At 40.2% G+C, this 25,182-nt stretch overlaps 1 protein-coding gene across 1 annotated transcript in view; it reads left to right on the forward strand.

The window, feature by feature from the left end:
* The window catches only part of cpped1 (calcineurin-like phosphoesterase domain containing 1), a 48,224-nt gene extending 39,866 nt beyond the window's left edge, over positions 1–8,358 (forward strand). The window contains exon 6 of the mRNA XM_033985337.2: positions 4,640–8,358. Within this exon, the coding sequence (XP_033841228.1) occupies positions 4,640–4,866 (227 nt within the window). The 3' untranslated portion in view covers positions 4,867–8,358. The remainder of the gene's footprint in view (positions 1–4,639) is intronic.
* The last annotated feature ends 16,824 nt before the right edge of the window (positions 8,359–25,182 follow it).

Genomic DNA, 25,182 nt, shown 5'->3' on the forward strand with positions numbered 1-25,182 from the left:
TCTTAAAAGTTGATTTTGCATAATGTAATATTTCTTAAAATTTCTATTTCTTTCTTAAAATATAGAGCGTAAAGTGCGTATTTGTTGCAACTAGAACTGTATATTCCATCTGCGGTTTGAAGCTAATCAATGGGCAAAATAGGGTTAAATTAATATAAAACATTGCATCTCCAACCACTAATAATCCCATTCAAATTAAATCAAACTATATTTCTCACTAATACAATAACCATAACATTAGTTTGCAAGGATGAAGAATCAGAATCAAGCTTTTTCTGTTGTTTCACGTGTAACTTTATGTAAAAATGTTATCTAAAAAGCAATTTACCCCAGTTGCACAAACATATTAATAGCAGCGCTCTTGGACAGCCTGTCACAAGTGGTCCTGACAGAACTGCCCCAGGTCTGGTCTGTAAATGAGTTCAGCCCACTGTATAAATACACATGTCCCAAACGTCAATTTTTATCTGCTCCACATGAATTATTTATCAGCCCAGAGTGTACACCCACCACTGTCCTCGCATAGCACCGAGTGTTAATACAGATTTAGGTCGCATTTGTTTCCGGCTGCAGTTTGATTATGCGTAGTGATGATTCAGGCCTATTTCACACCGCTGACATCCGTAGTAGCAACAGCAGCAACATTGTTTTTCCGAGTAACATTACATAATTGTTTTGGGTTTTTTTATTCAAATCTTTTGCTATTGTATTTTGGTTTTATTCTAAAATTAGACCCTTCCAGTGTTTGCAAACAGAACGATAACATTGTAATTGCTCATGCTGTACTATACTTTAGTTCCAGTTTGGGTGACTGACAACCACCTGGCCACAAGTGAGGAATACCAAAGAATTGTTATAAAATATTACCACACCTACATTATTAATGATGGCAATTAGCACCAAAATTAGCATTCATGCTAACGACCACATCATAAACATTTCTTGAATCTAATACTATGCTGGACAATAGTGCACCAAAAATATAGCCGTCCACAACAGTTTCACAGCAACATTTGATTTCTATTTCATCAAGCATTAGAAATCCTACAAACATTAAGAGACTACAGACGTCAAACTTAATGGTTTTTATTTTGCTGCCTCTTTAAAATGAATGGGATAGAATCAGTACCAGGATGTGAGCACAACAATTCTAAACACGTCACTCCTGGATCGAGCAGGAGTGGATTGACATTGCGCAACTAAAGTCACAAACTGAAGCTTTACATGATGATGAAAAATAAGGGATTCATCCATTAACTTATGTCGGATGCATCTGTCTATATCCAGTGCTGCTTCTGCTGGGGGTGCAATCGCTGAAGGGTCAGGGAACTGCAAGAAGGCCCATTGGTTGCTGGATCTGAGCCCTGAGCAAAAACTAGATCTATTTCTAACAGAGATAACATCAAAATAAACACATTCTAAACATGCACATTTTATATTTTTACTTTTTTTACTTAATTAAATAATTTCTGCAATAAACTGTTTGCCTGAAGGTTAAACTGTTGGTAAACTAAACCTGAATGCGATGCTGTGTGCTCATGTGCGGTGCCCTAACCTGTGAGAGCTGAGCAGTGACAGCAGCATATTCCTCTTTTTATTTTGCGGCGGACTTTTGGCACAGAACAGAGAAAAGGACAACTCTGGACCGGATTAAGAGGAAGAAACCACAACGTGGATCTCCAAAACTTTGCTGGTTACAGCCTGGATTTGATGTAGAGATCATGTTTGTTTAAAACCTGTAAATCTGCAAGAAAAAACTCTGCACCACCATCCAAAGTTCCCACGACTCTGTACATAGGATTTGCTGTATTTGAGATCAAACTGGCATATTGTGATTTGGATCAGCTGTGGAAATGTCATGTTTCTATTTGACTAGCAAATCCAGAAGGATATCTCTGTTTTTTTATACTGATTGATTTCAGTCTGGTCACCATGTCCTCCGTTGCGTCTCAAGCCTGGTGATTGTGCAATCAGATAATTTTTTTTTTTTTTTTTTTTTCAGTGACACATATGAAGGAGCTCATTGGTCACCTATGATTTACAAATAAAGTCTAATTTATCTCACCTCAGAATAACAGTTTAGTGCTTTGCTCATTATTTCTGCAGAAATCCCTGATGTTTTTCACCCCCCTGTGATATATATTTTTTCATTTATTATTTCCGATACGGGTCATATGTGACCCCGTTTGGCTAACCCACCTGTCAATCATGCCTATCTGAAAATAGGGTGATTCACCCGTGACAAGACTCACATCTTCATAAAGTATTGAAGAAGTGTGTGTTCAGAATCCCCGGATATGTTTCTTTAAAGAAGTTGCAGCACAAGGACTACTGGAGGCCATAACCTACTTGTTACTATAGCAACCAAGTGTCACATATGAAGCCAGTTACATTAACATCACCACATTAACAGTTACAAAAACAACAAAAGGTGTCAACCCTAAACACAAAATATCAGATCGTTACACTACCTCCCCTTATCAAAGTCCCTCACCCACAAGGGGCACACAAAAGCCACATCCTCACAAAATTGGGGGGGGGGGGGGGTCAGCAGACCCTCCGAGGTCATTGTCTTTCAGGGGACAGAGAAGTGGCCTAATCAGGGTAACATGCGGTGTCAGGGGGAGGGGTAACATTTTAACTGGGGGAACTGCAGGTGTTTACAGTATTAGGTGGGGTCAGAGACAATGGGTGAGGACAGTCCTTGTTAGGTTCTAAGGGGCCAGTCTCAGTGCAGCACCACTTTGCGCCCTCTAGGTGGCAACTGAACCCAGTCTCTCCAAGATTATGCAAGGTCCAACCTAGTCACTGTCCAGTTTGGGGCATCTGCCCTTTTTGCCCCTGGGGGCTATACACCCAGATCTGGTCCCTTGCTGCTAAAGGTCGTAGTTCCTCTTCTGTCTGCACGTATGAGCTGGTTGTGGCAAACTCATGGGCAGATTCCAGCCGATCCTGAGGTTTCCGGGCATACTCTGGCACTGGAGGGGTGGTAGTCACATCTGTCTTCAGGACTCAGGAGGAGCAGACTAGATAAAACATTCCCACTGAGGCACATGCCTAATTGGAGAGCTCTCTCTTCTATGGACCATGTCGCAACCTGGACCAACAGTTCATACTGGGCACTAAAAGCTTCCTAGTCAGCCTTTCCGTCATACCTTGGGTTTTAATGGCACAAGCGGGGGCCATTTCACGATGTGGAGTGAAGTTAAAATCTCTGGCTGGGCCACAGTGTGTGTCCTTGGTGCGTTCCTGTGCTGCACCATGTGAGGGTTGTTTGGCACCCTTAGGTGTCTCTCACCCACTGTCTGTGATCCCCTGCTATCAGTGGGGCAGCCCTGCTTAGCATGTCATTTTTTTTTTATCCTTTGCACAGAGAAAAACATCTTCAACTGGTAGTTCAGCAGAGTTAAGGTTAGCTTAACTGAAACTTTGGCCCATCACTTCTGACACCAATGTAGCGCTCTGGTGTAAGGAAACACGCCAAATTGCTTCTTGTTTTTTATTTTCTGAACACAAGGGCTACTGTAGCATAACCCATGCCAAAAACAAGAACAAAACAACAGCAGTCTCAACTCAGCAGAGCCAGTCTCCTCAGTAACTGACAAAAGAACCTTCACATCAACGTGTCGGCATAGCAACCAAGTGTCACATACAGAAGCAGCTACATTAACCACACATTAACAGAGACAAAAACAACAACCCTGAACTAAACACAAAATATCACATCATCACTATACATTAGTACATTAGCAGTCTCCAGTTTAAACCTGAGTATTTCTCACACATCAGTCTTTTTCCTTGACAGCTAGTATTCTGTTTGTTTGCCATTGTAAAAGTGAGATTGGTCAAAATAACAAACTTGTTGGAAAGTCTAAATTGGTTTTCCTCCAACACAAAACAACAAATTCACATCCACAATTTGACAGAGCTGGTGGAACAGCTCATTCTCTGTTCTCATTCAGAGTGAGGCTTGTCGTGCAGCCTTTAAAATGTAGTGGATTCACTGAAGTGACTGAGGTTTGGTTGAGTCTGTAGCCTGGTGCAACCTTCAAAACCTTTCCTATCATTTTGATGGAATTTGGAAAAGTACAAATGGAAGAACGGTCGCTTTTACTTAGACTTGAATTGTGTTTTATATTCTGTTTACATTGTTATTACAATATAATTTTAGATTACATTAGCTAATTTAAAGTGGAATGAAACACCGTGTCAACCTTTTAAACTATGTACATGGTGTTTTAGTAACAGCTGTCTGGTCAAGTGCTATGTGACATCACACTGTACTGACCTATTTCTGATTACAAACACGTGGAAATATGGATACCTGTTAGACCAATCACACAGCTCCTTACCTCCAGACCCCACCCTTAGTCCTAGAGACCCCTTCCTCTATGCCTCCTCACTCTCTCCTTTAGTAGTTTCGGCCCCGCCCCTCTTCCGCCCTCACTCTTCCCTTTACTCGTCCAGACCCCGCCCTTCCTCACTCTGCCCTTTTGTTTAGTACGTTACCAGCACTATTTGAAATATGGTTGTGGGCAGAGTCTAGGTGCTCAGTCCCACTTAAAATGATCAAAATAACCTTGCAATTAATAGAAATGCATACAGCAACTTTCTTATCTTGTTGTGTCTTGTGTCCCAGGCGTGAAAGCCGTCTTCTGCGGACATTACCATAGAAACGGCGGAGGGTGCCACGACGGTCTGGATGTGGTGGTGAGCTCGGCCATCGGGTGCCAGCTGGGAGAGGACACCCATGGGGTTCGGGTGGTGGTGGTGACCGAGGGAGAGGTCATCCACCGCTACTACAGCCTGGACCAGCTCAGAACACAAGGGATCGACCAGGACTTGAAGAAACTACTTCAAGGATAAACCGGTGAACTGAAACTCGAGATTACCTTTACTGACCTCATCGATTAACTTCTGCTAGCCCTATTCGTTTGTCATTTAATACTCAAATAATCACTGCCTTTTTTCAAACAATGCTCAATTTTTTTTCTCAGTTTTCAGGATAAGATTAGTTGGAATAAAAGTACCTGGGGCTAGATCGTTATTGCAGTGTTCAATGTAGCAAACTAATCTTGCGGGATAAATTTGATTACATCAGACCTAAAGCAACAACACACAGCAAAAACAAATGGCTTTTTATGATTATGTTTACTATTATGACTTTTTTTGTGTGTATATGGCTATGCACAAACTCGATACCATCACAACCATAATGTCCAACACACCATTTACTGAACGATCCCCCATTCATAAAATATATTGGATTAAGCCTGTGTTGTTAAGTATTGGGATCTGCCTTATATTAAACAGAAATGGACAGTTAAAACCAGAAAATAGACAGTTAAAACCAGAAAATGGACAGTTAAAACCAGAAAATGGACAGTTAAAACCAGAAAATAGACAGTTAAAACCAGAAAATAGACAGTTAAAACCAGAAAATAGACAGTTAAAACCAGAAAATAGACAGTTAAAACCAGAAAATGGACAATTAAAACCAGAAAATAGACAGTTAAAACCAGAAAATGGACAATTAAAACCAGAAAATAGACAGTTAAAACCAGAAAATGGACAGTTAAAACCAGAAAATAGACAGTTAAAACCAGAAAATGGACAATTAAAACCAGAAAATAGACAGTTAAAACCAGAAAATAGACAGTTAAAACCAGAAAATAGACAGTTAAAACCAGAAAATAGACAGTTAAAACCAGAAAATGGACAATTAAAACCAGAAAATAGACAGTTAAAACCAGAAAATGGACAATTAAAACCAGAAAATAGACAGTTAAAACCAGAAAATGGACAGTTAAAACCAGAAAATAGACAGTTAAAACCAGAAAATGGACAATTAAAACCAGAAAATAGACAGTTAAAACCAGAAAATAGACAGTTAAAACCAGAAAATAGACAGTTAAAACCAGAAAATGGACAATTAAAACCAGAAAATAGACAGTTAAAACCAGAAAATAGACAGTTAAAACCAGAAAATGGAAAATTAAATCATAAAACTACACTGATAATTTTGTAGAGAGTAATGTACTATAGACATGACTATTAAAAGTGAGTTTATATCCTGCACTTTCCTAAAGCAACAAACAAACAAACCAAAAACTCTACCTCCCCTTTTCACCTCTGTGTTTAATACAATATGTCGTTTGAGCTCAGACTAGATTCAACTTCAGGATCATCATGTGTTAGAATGTTTTGTGCCCAAGTTGGTTTTTTTCAGCATCCTCCACATTTGAGGGGTGGAAGTCTGGGAGTCCCTGCTTAGGCCGCTGCCTTCGTGACCCGGCCCTGGATGAGCAGAAGAAAATGGATGGATGTTTCTCTTGCTTTTTCCCATTCAATCAATCAATCAATCAAACTTTATTTCTGTAGCACCTTCTAACAACCCAGGCTGCCCAAAGTGCTGTACAGCGTTAAAAAACACGATTAAAAACAATTCAAAAGATCGATCATGAATACAGTACAACTGAGAATACTTGATCATAGCTACTGTACCCAAAATCCTTCTATGCAATACCACTTTAAAGTTGCATTGTGTCTTTTTTGTGATGGTGGGTTTGTCACCTGCTTTTCTCATGGAGATGGTATTGCTTTTCCTAGAAAGTTCCACAGTATGATATTAAACCTATTTATCCTGGGTTTATTCAATTAGTTTTAATATCTTGAAAAAAAATGCATTCTTCATGGGGACGCCTCTCCACAGAGCTCACCTGTAAGTGCACATTTTGGCATCACCTGCTGTCTGCTGATAGGCAGGTGGTGGCAGACGCTCCACCGGAAAAGTTACATACCTTTAAAAACAATCAGCTTCAGTGTCTGTGTGAAGGACAGTGCATTTTTCTGTTTGTTCTGCGTTTTCCTCAATAAAGAAATGATCACATGCGAGCGTTCAAAATGGCAAAATGATAGTCTGAAAGGTTAACTGTATCCAGCCTTAATTACCCATGTCTGGAGCTGTTTTTTCCACTAAACTACCATGCAAATATTTCATCACCCAAGTTTAAAATGATCAAATCAGTCTCGAGCCGGAGCGAATTCTGTCTAGTGCAATGCGGAGCAAGGGCCAGACAGTAGCTGTGGGAGGAAGGGCCACCAAGGAGTCTTAAAATTGTTGTCAAAATTACAGTTTCTGCAACCAAATGACTTCACTCGATTACACACACGTTGGCTATAGCTTACTCAAACTGCACCGCTGACCGGCTGGGGATGTAAGAGTGTTGTCATGGTAACCGATTCAGCAACACATAGCGAGAGAGAGAAAGAGGAGCGTGGCCTTATTTCCTCGTGCCGTATGTTCATCAGCTTAGATTGAAGGTATAAGGGATTTTCCAAGTGTCCGTGAGTTTCAAAGTGATGGAAAAATTTGGATCGTTGCCATAGCAATTAACAATTCAAAACAAAATACGCCTTTTGAATCACAGACATAAGATTAGTCGACGTAGCGTTTGTTGCTCGTGCTGTCATCCACTTAGGTACTTGGCTAGTGTTAGAACTCTGGAGCCAGTCCCCTGTATTTTTTTCCACACAAATTATGAATAAGCAAAAGGGTGTCAGCTCGTACCAACACATCAAAGCGCTGTTAAAAGTCACCGTTGAGTGCGTAAATCTTTTGTTGTTATATTTTAGATAATAATTAGCATGTGAAACTGGCATCTGGGCTAAAAACTAACCAGTTTTCAGTTGAGATTTCCAAACATGAGTGCTTCTGGTGGCGCTAAATCTCCTATTCTACATGAGACTGGTTGAGGAGACCAGATAAATTACACAAATATTATGAAGTACATGTTCTATATACTTTAAAATAAGGATTGACGTCATCATTCTTTTGCATGTGATACAGCGTTCGATTTGTCGCAACTCTGGGTAGCAGCAGCAAGTCAAGTGATCAGGTTTGAGCAAGAGCAGAGAGAATTTTGTGTCTATTAACGTCTGTTTCGAATGGTCAGCAGTGCTCGAGATGGAACCTTATGACAGGAAGCAGAAACCCATGAATATAGTAAATTGTCGCTAACCTCATTTAATGCCACGATTGAAGCATTTTTTGTCCAATTTTTCTTTTCTGGCACAAGTGTGACGGTGGGTGAGTGGGAGTTTTCGAAAAAGCCATAATGGTCGTGATCTGCTTCATCTACTTTATTTCCTGTCTATGTCTTACAGCTATTTTTGTATCCATGACTCCATGTGATTGTTCTTGCCAATAGCAGGGTTCTCATGTGGGTTTTCTGAGGACTTGGCAAATATTGAGCTATAAGAATTTTGGAACCTATGATTCAGTTGAATGCCAGTGAATAACATAATGTACTGGATTTATTTTTGTAATAAATTTAGGTTTTTGTCACAATTTCACAGACTGATTTCTCTAGCCTGCAGTATTTTACTGAGCTATCTGTTCCATATATATATATATATATATATTTTATAATGAAATTGTACACAAGACTGAAAATTACACTCATGTTCATGTTTCGGGTTCTGTACCAACGGTAAATAAACTAATAAAACTATTAATAGCACACTTTTTTTTTTTTTTTTTTTTTTTTTAATTTATTTTATTTGATAGGGACAATGCACATTAATGAACATCTGTTGTAAACAAATGTAAATATGCCGGATTATAGCTACAGAGCTAATTTACATCCGCAGTCCCCAGGCAGGTAAAAAGTACAACAAATACATCACATTAGTACAATATACAAGAGTTAAAAAGTGAGAAGTAGAGTATAAAAAAAAAAAAAAAAAAAAAAAAAAAAAAGGTAAGAAAAGTAAGAAGGGAGGTCCATGTATTGATTAGTGATCACATGACTGATTTGATTTCAGCCAGCGTTTGAGTTGAGTTTTAAAAGTGGATAATGTGGAGCACTCTCTTATTTGAAGTGGAATGCCGTTCCAGATCTTACTCGCCTTCACAGAAAGAGCATTTTGTCCAAAGGCAGTTTTTCTATAGGGCACCTCACAGTCTCCTCTGGACGAGGCCCTGGTTTTTGCATCAAACTGACCACTTAAGCCCTGTACTACTACTACTACTGCTGCTTTATCTTTAATTCACCCCTAATATTACTTTTTAAAAACTCGGGTACAGGACCTTTAAGTATTGTTTCGTAAAAATTCCCAGCTAAGTCGTTTTAAAATAAAATTGTGAAACAGCAGCAGAATTTGATGTGTGTCATGGCCTTTTGCTCTATGTGTTTCTATGGTGACCGATGAAAGCTGGTTCTTGTTTATTGATCCACATCTTTGTAGCAGACAAAATGGCCAATATTGCACTTATTTCACATCATTTCCTCTTCAGTTTAAGTGGATAGTACTGGCCGCTGATGCTTTTTCCTTGTACTTGTATGTGGAATCAAATGTCAACACATATTTCTGTAGCTATATCTTAAGGACCTTTCTAAAAGTTTGCAGACAACATAATAGTTTTGGCAAAATGGAAAGTTTTGGTGTAAGTGGCTGCTGGGTAGAAAGCATTTACAAAGTTGCAAAAGTTGTATTTTCAGTTTTTTATTAGCTGAGATAGCATACCTACACCCCAATATCTTTCATTACTAAATCTTTAATGACTGGCAAGGGAATTTTGGCTAGGACAAATGACAATGTCTATATGAGAGAACTTGTAAAGGATTTTTGGCAGAAATGTTAAAATACGTTATCTGTAAATGCATAATCAATCCAGTTTAATCAGTGAAATGATGAGAGGCTAAAGTGAAAGTGGGTACAAGCACAAAATGTCCTATTTCACATGGGTATGATTTTGGTACTGCAATAAAAAAATCCTTTTAAAAGAAATATAATGTGATTTACTACTATGCTAATATTATGCAAATGTTATGTTAGGGCAATTTTAGAGTGGGCCATCTGGACAGAAGAGAAATCGGCGACAGGCCCATCCATCCACCGCCCTGCCCTCTGGGACCCAGGCCAGCCGGGCAGAGCGGTGAGGCTGCACCAGAGCTGGAGGAGGCTGCCGAGGCTCTGCCGGAGATCAGGCTGCGGGCACACGCACCAGGCTGCAGCTTGTTTTGATGACTCCACTGTTGCACAGGGTCACAAAGTGCAGTGCGCACTTGACTGAGCCCATCTGGTCAGTACGAGACATGTGTTTTCCAATTGTTGCACTCGGCAGGAAAGAAGCACAGGATTTATTTACAACAGGCTGCTGGGTAAACCTTTCAATTTCCTTATCAATTATTAATATAGGACAATTATGATATCAGATCTAATAAGAGGCTGGCCATAACTGTCAACAATAGGCTCTGAGTCTGTGCAGGGATGTGCAGGGAGTACAGATTTGATCATAATAATGAAAGAAATTTACATGCTGTAATTTGGTACTGTTGTGCAGTAAATGTGGTCTTCAAATGCTGCAAATATGAAAGAAAAACATTAAATTAAACAGCCTAATGCAATTATGAAATGCCCTGTAAATGGTTGTAATTGTGTTCATCATGTTGCGCATCGGAGCAAAATGTTAAAACCATAATTAAATCACTTAAGTCTTCAAAATGTAAAGATATATTCGGGATCGACACATCAATGTTAAAAGATCTTAGCTTTTCCTTAACCTGGCCCATTACAAAACTGATGAATCAGTCCATAAACCAAAATGAGTTCCCGAATATGTGGAAATCAGCTATAGTCTCCCCAATTTTTAAATCAGGGGATCTAACTACAGACCCATGAGCATTTTGCCAATCATGCCTAAAGTCCTCGAGAAATGGGTATCAGAACAGATCAGGGACCACCTTAATAATACTATCTTCATCCGCTACAATTTGGATTCAAATGGAACAAATCACTCAACAGAATCAGCTGTTATTTTATTGAAAAACTTAAATTTCTACTTGACATTAACAGTGTTGTTGGTGCCATTTTCTTGGATTTAAAAAAGCATTTGATACTGTCAACCATAAGATATTACTGTCCAAACTTTCTTCCTTTAACTTTTCTGATAATGCCATAAAATGGGTTGAAACATATCTTTCCCATCGCTCACAAACAGTTCGAATCAACAGTTATCAATCTGAACCACTCTGCTTATCAACTGGGGTGCCGCAGGGGTCAATCCTTGGCCCTCTTTTGTTCTGTATGTATATAAATGACCTACTAACTGTGTGCCCTGAAGTCAACATCCAGTTGCCATCAAACTTACAGATGCTATGATTAAAGTCACCAAATGGTTGAATCAGTGTTGCCTTCAACTAAACGTGTCTAAACAGTTGGCATGTACTTCACTAAAAGTGTCAACTCCACCACAAACCCTGACATATTTGTATCTGGTGAAAAACTACAATTGGTTGAAGAATATAAGTACCTTGGCATCGTAATTGATTCACATATTAATTTTAAGTCACATGTTAAACAAACCATCAAAAGGGTCAAATTCAATTTATCAAATTTCAGATTCATCCGAAATTCTATGTCCACCCAAGCAGCCAATATTTACATGCACTCCATGATTCTCTCACACCTGACTTACTGCTGACGAGCTTGTCCCAGGCCAACCATACCACACTCAGACCACCACAATCACTGTATAAACAGACACTCAAAGTTCTAGACAAAAAAACTCAAGAGGAGACTGTCTGATTCCATTCAGAAAGACAGCATTTGGTCAATCAGCCTATTCTGTTAGAGCTTCTAAAGGGTGGAACAGCATCCCTACAATGATCAGGGAGAGCTCCACATACAGCTCCTTTAAGTCTCAATTTAAACGTTGGCTTTTAACAAATCAGACCTGTCAACACCAAACTCCTGCTGCTGCCATCTAGTGTTTGTCCTTTACATGTGCTTCTCTGTAATTCTGCTTTAACAAATCTTTTATTGCCCCTTTTTTTATTTTCTTGTGCTTTTTTAACATAATCTTTTACTGTTATTAATTGCATGCTGTTCTTAATAACCTGTCTGCTTTAATTATTTTTCTTCTCTATGATTCACTTCTTAAGACTTAATGCTTTTCTACTTTTTAACCTGCAAATGTTTTTATAAGGAGCCATCTGTACATCATGGCAACGGACAACAGATGAAAACTAGCCTTTTGGCTAATTCTGGCATGTTCAACAGTTACTGTTGGTCAACATGCACTGTCCGCTATAAATAAATAAATAAATAATGTTGGGCATCCTCAATAATCACTGCTGTGTATATATGTAACAGTAAAACCCAAACTATACAGAAATCCTCCCATGACAGGAAGTGGCAGACGTCAGGTACAGAGTGTGTGCTGAGGTCATCAAACATTTACGCTGATCTGTGCTCAGGAGTTTGTCAAAGTGTCACAAACCACAGCAGGAAGTGACAGGCCTGTTCCTCGGCTCCTCTGTTTGTCATGAGAGAATTTCCTTAAAAATCACATTTTTATAATGTATCGTAATATGTTCTGATAGTATCATGTTATGACTTCATAAGGTTTTACCTTACTTAATCTGAAATAATTACCGTGCATAATAAGGTCAAAGTAGCATCTCTGACTTTGTATGTGACAGTAGCAGAACATGGTCGTATTCACGTCTGAGTTGTTTCAATGGCTCTTTTCACGTGTTCACTCATGTTTGACCTTCTGCGTAACAATCACAATTGAAAGTGACAAATTTTTTGCTTCCCATCTGTGCAGTCTCAGATCATTATGTCATGCTAGTTGTGTCGGGACAGTTGTATTCTGTCTGAGGAAAAGGTCAGTGTTTGACTGTGTGACACGCTACACATTCTTGTTTAGGGCCTTGAACTAGGAATACAGACCGTGTGACGGACGGTACAGGTCCTCTCTCACGGCGGGACAGGTACAGGCCCTCTCTCACGGCGGGACAGGTACAGGCCCTCTCTCACAGTGGGACAGGTACGGGCCCTCTCTCACAGCGGGACAGGCCGTATCTGTCATGGTGGTACAGTAGCAGGGCTCAAGCCATAGGTAAAATCACCTGTTTAATTCATAGTTTATATTAGATTTCATTTCGCTGGGGTATTTACCTCCCTGTACCTTTACTTGTACATATTTGACCAAAGTAAAAGTATTCCTTTATTATTTCCTGTTCTTATTTCATGGTAAGTTCAAAATTGTAGTTGCTAGCATCAAAGCTGGTTAGCTAACATCTGCCAAAAAAAAAATGAAGCTATGCAAGAATCAGGATATTAAAACAAGTGCGAATGAAACCAAACAGCATGTATGTTTCTGATGATAAACCGTCTTATGAAATGGTTTAATTTTGATGTTATAATGTTGTATGCTCCTCAAAACGCACTTTGTTTCATTCACACATTTTAACGATAAATCCTGCCTATTTAGAGTTCTTTTCTTAAACTGAAAACACTCTAGAATCATTGCAAACCCTGGAATTGCCAAACTATGAAGTCACAGCCGTTCTCTTAGCCTTGTTGAGACTTTTTTTGCTTTCCGGTGCATCACAAGATATTGTAGACTTTCTGGTAAAAAAAAAAAAAAAAAAAGAAGCCATAATCAGAGTTTGTGGTGCAAATTTCTGGTAGATGGTGACATTACGCAGAGCTGCCCTGATTACAGCCAGGTGTTTCTGATTACATCTGATCAGACTCCGCCCAGTTTATCAGCTCTATTTGAAATGCGGTTGTCGGCGGAGTTTAGGTGTTTAGTCCCACTTTAATACAGGACCTTTAAAAGTCGCAAAAACACACCTATTCCCACGTTTGGCACCTATAAACGGCTCTTGTTTAGGGCTGCTTTTCTGTTGTGTCTGTTCTTTATTAGTCAGATCTAGAGCAGAAGGTGTCCTCTGACATTTAGCCACAATAGTGCTGTTCACACCAGTGCACTCCTACTCCGACACTCCTAAACTAGCTCAACAGTTTGTTTGGCTCCTCTACACCACCTCCCCACCAAGACACCACCTGGCTTCCAAAAACGAACCGGCGCTTTTATTTACGAGCGGCACCTGAATGCATCACTGGAGAGGGAGCGAGGGTTGCCCAGGTATAGTGATAAAACTGCGATGTTGTCTATTTTTGTCCGTAGAAAACAAAAGACTTGGCTGTCGAATATATACTCTGCTTTGGGTCCATCTGAGGTGCAAATTTAACTCGGTCCCCTGCGAATTCCCGCGATCACAACAATGCACTTGTTTGTTGGCACGAATTCACACTTGGGAATATATAATAGATTTCACACATTACAGTAAGTAACATAAACATTAGAACTGTTGGATGAGTTGAAGCTACTATGTGAGCACATGCCAGAACTTATTCAAATAACCGAAAACTATCAGTGCTTTAAAGGTGCACTATGGAACTTTTCTGGTGTGTCACTTGCTTTACCCAGATTCTTCCACGACGTTGAACTTTTCCATCACCTCGGAGACAAATAGGCAACGCCATCGTTACTGGTCAGATCTGTGAAAGGTGACCCCACTCACAGTAAGAATGCATGTTAGCAATAAAATAAATAAATAAACATCTGTAATTCATTCAGTGCAAGATGGATATAGATGAACTTTGTTGAGAATATTAAAAATGTTTTCTTTGTCTTTTTTTCTTTCTTTTTTTTTGCTGTGCTGCTCAGGAAATGAGCATTTTGCATTTGCAGCTTACATACACGCTCACATCCTCTGTGTCGAAGGGTAAACGACCGTTAAAATCAGTTAGAACAAGTGTTTGACACAAACAGAACTGATACATGTCAGGTCGGGGTCGCCCCTGAATTTGGTACAGAAGATGTGAGGAGAGAAGGAGATTGTACAGACTCCAGGAGCACGTGCAGTGACCTTTTTACTCCAGAGAACGACTTTGTAAACCACTCTGACTCCTCAACTTAAATAAATAGTCTAAAGATTATTTTTATTGTCCTCATTTAAGGGTTTCACCTCAGGTACCACCCCGTCGTTCCTACCCTCACCTACGGTCATGAGCTCTGGGTAATGACCAAAAGGACAAGATCACAGAACAAGCTGAAATGAGTTTCCTCCGTAGGGCGGCTGGGCGCTCCCTTAGAGATAGGATGAGGAGCTCAGTCACAGGGAGGAGCTCGGAGTAGAGCCACTGCTCCTACACATCGAGAGGAGCCAGCTGAGGTGGCTCGGGGATCTGTTCAGGATGCCTCCTGGACGCCTCCCTAGGGAGGTGTTCTGAGCATGTCCCACCGGAAGGAGGCCCCAGGCAAGACCCAGGACACACTGGAGGGACTATGTCTCTCGGCTGGCTTAACACCTTGGGGTCCCACCGGAGGAGCTGGAGGACGTGTCTGGGGTGAGGGAAGTCTGGGAGTCCCTGCTTAGACTGCTACCCCCATGACCCGGCCCCGGATAAGAGGAAGAAAATTAATGGATGGACCTCAGGTACCAAAAGAATTGGGAAGAGAGGTCAGTAAAGATCTCAGTGGGAATCATTAAATAAGTCTCCTCTGGATGTGTGAAATTAAAGGTACAACATAGAGAGTCACAGAGAGATAGATTTATTTTTATATATATATTTGAGTTCGACAATTTAATGGAGGCAAGCGGGTGGCAGACCCAGAAAAGTTACATAGTGCACCTTTAATTTATATATAAATTGCATTTCAGTTGGTGTCACACTGCTAAAATCTCAATCAAACCTGATTTCAGTACTGAGGAATGGACTGGATACAATACTGATACCATAATAAACACTCTGCAGATAATAAACATGAATCTCATTAAATCTTGGTACTTACTTTTATATCACCTTGTTTTATGTCTGTGTAATCCCTCAGTCGTCCAGGAGGTTCATAGTGGGTCGTGTGTGTACTGGTCTGTGTGTCTTATACTTGTTCTGATAAAGCTCAAGATCTTTCTAAAACTATTCAGGAATTTTTTATTTTTGTCCTGTGAATGTGACTTTTTTTGGCATCGATACCTCCTCAAATGAGTATTTATTTTCAACACTAGTTTCAGCACCAATGTTGAATTCACATCACCAGGATTATTTTAAAGAACAGTTACTTTTTTCAACTTCAAAAACATGTCTGGAGTTGTATTTTGTTTTTTTCATGCTTGTTTCATCAATCCAAAGTCGTCTTCACTCAAAAATGCTTGTACATTTGTATATAGCCTGTTTAGTTGCGTCATAGATAACACTTTTTCCAAATACAGACATTATTTTAAGCTAGAAAATGTGAAATCCTCAACAAGTATTAAAGCATATTTGAAAGGGAGTGAAACCACAACAATGCACAAAATATACACATTTAAGGTAGAACTACTCATTATTTTCAAAGGAGAACTGTGCAAGTTAGTTTTTGTACTAGTTTTCCACATGTGCAGTGCGTCCACCAAACCAAAACACGATATATAGCCACACAAACTTAATGACTGGCTCCCATCTACATTTGTATGATAAATACAGACTGGCACAGCATTTCTTATTTTGTAACTACACTGCCTGGCCAAAAAAAAGGTCACACGCTTGCGCCTTTTAGCTTTGATAACAGCACACAGGTAGCGACTTTTTTTTGGGCCAGGCAGTGCATATTTTACCTTCTCATCAGAGGAAAAGCCAACTGTGGGTCGCTTCTTACACCCAGCGTAGATCTGGGTATAAGAATCCTCCTCCTTGTTGATTTTATTTGGAGACAACAGAAAAACTCAATCTGCGCATCAGGCAATTGCTTAAACTAGTGTAGGAGTGAAATATTGTCATTTTGAGCATTTGAACTTGCACAATGCACCTTTCAATATGGTGCTTTCTCAGAATTTCAAGGCTCTAATTATTGTAGGACTGGGCCTAAACTTTGACCTTTTTAGCGTGTGCTGCTTGTGTCGTGCTGGTCGTGCTGCTGGGAGGAGAACAGGCAGATGGAAGCAGATCAACAGCGAATTAGTCACGCTCAGATTCAGCAGAACAAAGTCAAAGAGGAGTGAACTCGTGAAGACGCTTCTCAGGTACAACGAGCTTACACTTTATCGATGACGTTTCTGCGCCGAGCAACACACCGGGCTGAAATCTAAAGTAGCAAACTAAAAAAATGATGTATTAAATCACAACTAGAATGAGAAAAATGACAAGAGAAACATGTTCAGGGTCAAGGTGTTTGCCAGATTTGCTGTTAGTGTTTATGGATGAAATATGCAAAGGTTATTACATTTTATTTTGTATTTTTTTGTTTTTTACTTTGAGATCATCTTTGTTCATTTCCAAAGTTTAGAGAAATTAATGTAGCAATAAGGACATTTGTTTGAAGTGAATCATTTGCGAGCTGGACATACAAGGCCACATGACGTAATAAATCCACAGTGTGTATGTATATATATTTTTTGCCAGATATATAGATTATATTTAATTTTTATTGCACTAAAAACATAGACAAACATATGTCCTTGCTCTCCATAAACCTGACTCCTCCTGCTCGTCTCCTTTGGCTATAATATTTCACAAAACGTCAAATCGAACTTATATTTTGAGTGATTTGTGATATTGTCCTACATTTGAGGCTTTTGTGCTCATAAAATGTCTGTTTTCACCTACCCCCTATCCCCTCCTTGTAATTACTTCCAAATATTCTAAAAAGTCAGATACTGCATCGCACTTTAAAAACGCCACTATGAAGAAGCAGTTTTGTATAAGAAGTCAGTATTAGAACACAAACTAAATCCTTGTGTACAGATGTTAACGCTAAATACCTGAAGACTTCTTTCAGTTTTGGTTTCGTACTTGCAGCCGTGGTCATCGTCACGACGCTAAACCGCGCCCGTGTACTGTCCAGCCGCCCCAGACGAGTAACCGTGTGTCGTACCGCGCAATTCCCGACCCCTGCTGTCCCTGAGAGGAGACCACACGCGTTATTCATACATATAAACCAAAACATCCTTACTCACCGCAAACACAGACACATCACACACATTTTCATTCTCTTCCTTTATTCATAAGCGTATTTGAAAATAAAAACAGGTAGAGCGTTCCACTTACCGGCTGTCAGTCAAAATAGCGAGCGAAACTTGTAGCTCTCTTCACTTTATGTCAGTTCATTTGCATGTCATTACCGCAGCTTCAACGCTAATGGGGCTATTTCAGCGGCAAGTCAACAGAAGAGCAATACTAGCAAGACGCAAGCTAACACTGCAGCAAATAACATCTGCAAATGTGCCTTGCATTGTTAAGAATATTTAATGGAAAGATGCAGTTTAATGCATTCTTTAACCCCTTACAATTCTGGGTCATTTTGGAGAAATTGCCTTTGTTCTGACCTGTCCAAATTAAAATGATCACCATTATTGAACCCTCAGTAGTAAATGCACAAGTTTGGGGTCTTTGTAAAGATCACACCCTATAGTTTTACCCACAGGTGTCAGAATCACTGTAAGTTTGTCTGCTGAGCATTTATACACACATAAAAAGTACATTTTCTTATCCTTGCCTACATTTTTTTGTTCAAATTAAGTTGTAGAAAGCTGCAGTAGGAGCTGGGGATGAAAATACACTGTGTCTCAACTGAAAATATTGGTGACCTCCACATTTCAAATCTGAGGACAATATCTATAAAAATGAGATTTTTACACTCATTTTATTATTAGTAAATCCAAATGTTTTACACAGGATGTATAAATTTACCCCAAACTCTCCAAATGTCTCCGTTTGGAAAAAGTGCAATAACTTTTGAATGTTTCAACCCACAGACATCAGTGAGGCTCTACTGAAAACTCACACTGAGAGGAATCTGTATCTGCACAGCTGCTCTATTACTGTACATTTATATATCATATCAAAACACAATATAAAATGGCTGGTCCTCTTAACAGCCTCTTTGTTGATAGAAGCACAGGGGGATATTGTGGGTTAATGTTATGGTTTTTATTGTCTATAAACTAGATCAGTGTTTCTCAAATGTTTGGCTGTGTGCTATTTGGACAACTCAGACACAGTGTTTTAGAGACAGTCTTCAGGGATTCCCACGGGTCCAGGAATTAAAAAAATATGTTGTTTACAACCACAGTGGAAATTATGCAGTCCACTTTTAGACCTGATTTAGCTCTAGATTATTCAATTATTAATGGTGGACAAACATTCTTGTCAAAGTCTGATCTCATCAGACTTCAGAGCCTAAGCTGGGCTGGGCCTGGTTGGTACTTGGAGGGGAGACTGCTGGGAGTAACCAGTGAGGCGGCAGTGGCAACAGTTGTACTTTTGTTCCACTTAGCCTAGTATGAATGTGATGTGTGCGTGTGTGTTGGTGGTGAGTAGAGGGGCCAGTGATGGAGATTAGCAGCCTCACTTCAGTCAGTCGACCCCAGGGCAGCTGTGGCTATAATAGCAGCTTACCACCATCAAGTAGTGAATGAATAATGAATAATAATGAATCATGTTTTTTCCGACCATGGAAACACATATACTATTTGTGCATTCATAATTTTGTCTTTTCTTTATGTGCCAAAACTTAAAATAGATATAAGGCAGTGTCCACCAGCAATCTGACCAGAACTGAAGAAGCAGAGAAACATCTTCACTCCTACAACAATTTGTCCAGTTGACAGATTTAATTTCGTCTTTTCTTTATGTGCCAAAACTTAACTGAACTATGTCACTTTGTGTGGCTGTAAATCAGTTTAATCATCAAAACAGGCACCACTTTTGGTTAGGGACGACTTTGGGTTCAGTGAACGTAACACAGTTTGCAGTACTTCCGTGTGATGAACGTGTACACACTGCCCACAGGTACATCCACGAACGCAACTGCAACCAGCTCTTAACATGTTGACATTCACATTTAATCCATCCTTGTAATTAACCGGGCGCCACTTAACCAACGTAAGCAAAATATAGAGGCTCGGTGATTAAAACTGGCAAATCCAATCAAACATGCTTCTTATGACGGTGACGCTGACGGATGAGACGCCACTCCGTCGCAATTAGCTTCGTACACAAACAACTGTGTACCCGCCGCAGCTAGCAACAGCACTAATTAATCCACGTATCTTTTCCCACACTAGATATCCTTGGCTTCATCCCTTTCTTCAATTAAAGTCAACTTCCTACTGTTCTGTTAGGGTTTGGATTATTGGGAATTATAGAGGAATACCGCAAATCCTTCAACGCCTTTGACTTGCGTTGCGGTCTTGTAAGTTGAGTATTGCTTTGAAACCGCCATGTGCTGCTACAAATTGTATTAGCAAAGAACGGACAGGAAAAGTTCTGTCTATAATTTTTTTTTTTCGTCAAGGACATTTGCGCATTTATGGGTTTGTCGGGTTGGGCTGAAATCAAGACGGCCACACTCCCTCGGTTCTATATGCAAATGATGATTAGCAAATCCGAGGAGCTCTGGAGGTGATGACACGGCTATGAATAAAAGATATGAATAAAACAGGTCTGACTCCGTGTAAGTTCAGCCCTGTAATGATTTCCGATGCCGTCGTCTGACCCCACGTTACAAGGGGCCGACTTACGTGCAAATTCAACTCCAGCTAATTCAAATCTATAGGACATCAACTAAAACATACTTACCATGGTTATAACTTAAATTTTACTACAGATCTTGGCTATTTTTCTACTTTTAAGCTTATCATTTTACTTCCTGGTTGGACCTTGGCAGCAGATATGAGGTAATTGTCCGTAACCTAGCAACCGTAATGTTACCAAGGGCTAAAACTTGTCTAAATTGCACACATTTATTTCGTTAAATGAATGTAACTGTCAGGAAAAATACCTTCCTGTGTAATTGTTCCGGGATTGTGGATGGAATTTACGTTTCTTCTCGAGGTTTTTCTTCTCAATATTTTTCCACAATCTGATGTAAATCTGTGACAAAATTTTTTTAAATAAATAAATAAATTAAATAAATAAATAATAATAATAATAATAATAATAATAATAATAATAATAATAATAATGCATGGAAAATCATAATAATACTTTTTTTTTTTTTTTTTTTTTTTTTTTTTAATGAGACTAATATGTATACTATGATATGAACACTGAATAATCCTATATGAACAATGGTTAGACTGATGAGGAGCTCAGTTGGTAGAGTTTTTGTCGACTGATCAGAAGTTCAGTGGTTCAAATCACATTCTTGACATAAACATAGAGCGATCAGATCCACTGACTCAGTGGTCCCCACCCACCGGGCCCGGGGTCTGTACTGGTCCGTTATGCATTTGCTACCGGGCCGTACAAAAACAGTAAATAATTCATCAGCGACCGCATCTTCTCTGACGTAACTTTCGCCTGTCCCTCATGACACACTAATAAGTTTGTCTGTAGATATAATGAACGGATCCACGGCACATTTGTGAGTAAACCGGCAGAATCGGGCCTGTCTGTGCAACAAGAGGATCAGCTGATGGACACTGCAAATGACGTTGGTCTTAAACACAACATCGCACTGAAAACTTTACTACCATTTCCGACTTCCCGTCTGTGTGAAGTGGACTTTTCTGCAGTGACGGCAACGAGACAAAATTACGGAGCAGACCGGACATAAGAAACACACTGCGGGCGTCATCGTCTCTCATCACTCCTCGACGGGACCACCTCACCACAAAGAAACAAGTGCAGGACTCCCTCTGACTCAGCGGCCCGGCGAGTTGTATTTTTTATGCACTTAACTTATTTTTGCCGTATTTATCTGCCACACGTAGAAGGCCGGTCCGTGAAAATAAAACCTACATTATTCCAGTCCATGGTGCAAAAAGGTTGGGGAATCCCTGTACGGACTCACAGGTTGGAGGTACGATTCCAGCTCCCACCTCTCCCCCATTGTGTGTGTGAATGTGTGAGTGATTCTTTGATGTAAAGTGTTTTGAGTGCCTTAAAAAACCTCTATCTACAAGTGGATGCACATCAGTCCTGGACACGCCTGCAGCTGTCCGTCCATGGGAGTCCATCTGTCCTCTGTGGTTCTCCTCGAGGTTTCTTTTTTATCCCACTGGGTTTTTTCTGAGTTTTTCCTTGCCTTGAGGGTCAGTTCTCCATTTGCAATTCTTATGTTCAGCCCTAAGAGGCGACTGCTGCTGCTGTTGTGATTTTGGGCTTTACAAAAATAAATTGAATTGAAAAGCGCTATATAAACATGTGACCATTTACCAGTTTATATTAGTGAGGACAGTGTGGACTTTGGGCGGATTCACTCACAAACAACACCAAACCGTGAAGCCTCAGTCACGACACAAAATGCTAAAATGATCTCTTCGACCTTAGATTTGCCGTTTTTTTCTTGGGCTTTGACTTTTGGCCCTGGAGAACAAAATGAAAAGAGTCTGAGGGTTGAGCTCCTCGTTCCTCCTCCTCTTCCTCGGCACAGACCCCGGCTCTTTTCTACGGGCCCTCTGGATGAGATCAGATCTGCTTGTGAGCAGCTTTGATCTGCGAGGCTCCCACTGCTTCTCTCTTGTACCTCGGCTCCCTCCCTCTCTCCTCCCCCCCCCCTCCTCTCCATCCCTCTATCTCTCGTCCAGGAAGACACTGCTGTGAATCTCGGATCAGTACCTCAGCCGTGGATCTGTCAGGATTTAGGCTTTATTGGTTTACAGGCCAGACTAGTGTGTGCTAACGGCCTCCCCTCGTCTGTTATGGGGTCAGCAGGTCGTCGTACAGTCACTGGGACATGATGGTCAGCGATATAAGGTGCAGATTTACCAACACAACCCAAATACCAAAGTATAACTGCAGTTTATTTATACATTGGCTTAATTTTTGCAGGTCTGCACTTGAATAGAAGGGATTATCTCCGCCAAAGTCAAGACAAATTCAATTATTGCATATATTTTCTGACCTATGCCATAATGTTTCTTACTCATCTCTGGTAAAACGTGGAAACTTGAGCTTTGGCGATGTAGACAGACAAGAATAAAGGGTGTAAATGAAAAAAAACACAACTCCAGGTATGTTTTTGATGAGGAAACAACATTATAACATGGACAAGAGTCGATTTTTTAAGGTATAAAGTTGATACTGACTTGAAGACGTTGCGCTAATAAGCTACATCTTCGAGTTTTCATGTGACTGAATCTTTTAAACTGATACAGCAAATTATAAATATTATTATGATATATATGTTTTATGATGTATTTTGTTTTTAAAATGAAATGTATGTGTAAACTAATGTAACAGACGTCGTTCCAAAGCTGTACACTGACGTCCTGTGTTATACTCACCTACCCTTTTTGCCAAACTTGTTCTTCCGCCTTTCTCATGACCGGAGTATAAGTCCCACCAGCGAAAAAATTAATAATAATGAAGAAAGAAACAAACTATGAAAAAAGTGCGACTTATAGTCCAGAACATACGGTAAATTTATACCTTAGTGATAAGTTTGATATATTTTTGTTATTATTTTATTAAACGATTCTTATCTGAAAGAAGTTTGGATAAAAATTGCGTCAAGGTTGCTCATGTAACGTTCTTCTGGTAACACATCGACAGTCGTTTTATAGTCAAATCAACTCAAAACAAAATGAATTCATGTTGAAATAAAATGGGCCGAAAAAGGGAAGGTTTACGCATGAAAAGTAGTCGCTTCGAATACTTTTTTTTCCCAATTTTGTTTCATTATTTTTGGTAGAACAACTAAATAATATACACACAAATATAACACAACAACAGAAGAAAAAAGACTCTCTCCTTCAGTATCGTCTGGAACCTCGGTATCGTCTAGTACCGCCCGTGTCTCTGCCTCGGGACGGCGCGGTACTTGCTGCGTCTTCTGTTCGATATTGTACGGTACCTGCGGCGTCCGACATCGGTATTACTGGATACCTGCGGCGTCTCCACCTCTGTCTTCCCTTTGCTGTCATTTTGTACTTGCTGTGTATTCTGTTTGGTATCGTCACGCCGTCTCTTCACCTCCGTGTTCTCTTTTACATGCGGCGTCTCCCTTCGCGTGTCATCCTTCGTCGCTGCGGTACCTGCGGTCTCTCCTCCTCGCTACGTTATCTCCGCTTATTCTTGTACATCTGAAACGTCTTGTCGTGTTGTCTGCACTTGGGTAAATCCAGTCGAGAGAAAATCACAGACATCTTTCCTGTCCACAAATGAACAAAGCACCTACCTTCTGCACAATTTTATTTTTTATTTTTTACAAACAACGTAGTCTGTATTTTTGCTCACATTGGCTGAACGTCTGTTGGATCGCCGTGTTTATTTTGGTTCGTTTTGGCACTTTGGCTTCGGCGCTGCTCTGTGATTAGCCCGCCCGCCCGCTTAACCTTTGCCTTTTTTTTTTACCTGTGACGTCACAAAACAGGGAAATTCAAAATCGCTTACGGTGTTACGGTGCTTAGAAGGAGCATGAATGAAGCGAAATGCAACTCCAGGTACGTTTTTGACGAGGGAATAAGGTTATAATATATTTAAAACCACCTTCACCGCTTTGCTCGCAACATTTACGTCTACCTCATCCACCCCCCCGACACCCCCGACACCCCCGAACCGCCAGCCCGCCTTAAATTATTCATTCCATAGTTGCATGAAGCTACAAGAAAAATGTGTTCATCTCCCGGAACCTCCGTCTCTTACTCTTACTGTCTGTTTTTTGTGTCCTATCGTCTCTTCATCGCCACAGTCGTCACGGTGATTTGCCTAAGTAGTTTTGACTCGTTCATACATCTTACAAAAGCCATACATTTTGTCTGTTGTCTTTGCCTTTTGCCCGGAAATTCATTCCTACTGTTTACGCGCTTGTTTTGCAGCTGATAATATATGCAAATTGAAGCTTTCTTAGCTTTCTTGGCTGTTCGTAATCATTATGAACAAAAGCGGTAAGTGTGTGTCTGCGCGGTGCTTGACCCAGAGCTGAGAAGTGTCCCTCTTTTTCATGTATATTTCAATAGACAGAGGAGGTTGTTGTTGTAATAATCTTATTTGTGAACATGCACTGCTCTGCGAGGGTAGAGGCATAAACAAATCCCAGTATGTGATAAGAGTGGCAAAAATGTCACGCCATTCATTCGCCTGCTCATTAATGTAACAGACAATAAGGGAGATGCTGGTTAAAGAGGAGATATTACACCAAATGTCATGATGTGGGCTTTTCTGTTCCTGTTTTGTCTCCCTGCGTGCTCTTCCCCCTCTCTCACCTGCCATGAATAAGAGGAGATGGGAGAAGACACTCAGGGTGAGATCGTCGTCGTATTCACTTGATTCCTGTCGTCCCTCCGTGCCTGTGTTCCTGTGTTCCTGTGTTCCTGCTCACATCCAGATCACCTTCTGTTCATACTTTGTCCATTTTCCACAATAAATACTGCAAATCTGCCCCGAGTCTGCATC

Source organism: Periophthalmus magnuspinnatus, chromosome 19, assembly GCF_009829125.3.
Source record: "Periophthalmus magnuspinnatus isolate fPerMag1 chromosome 19, fPerMag1.2.pri, whole genome shotgun sequence".
Lineage (NCBI taxonomy): Eukaryota > Metazoa > Chordata > Actinopteri > Gobiiformes > Gobiidae > Periophthalmus > Periophthalmus magnuspinnatus.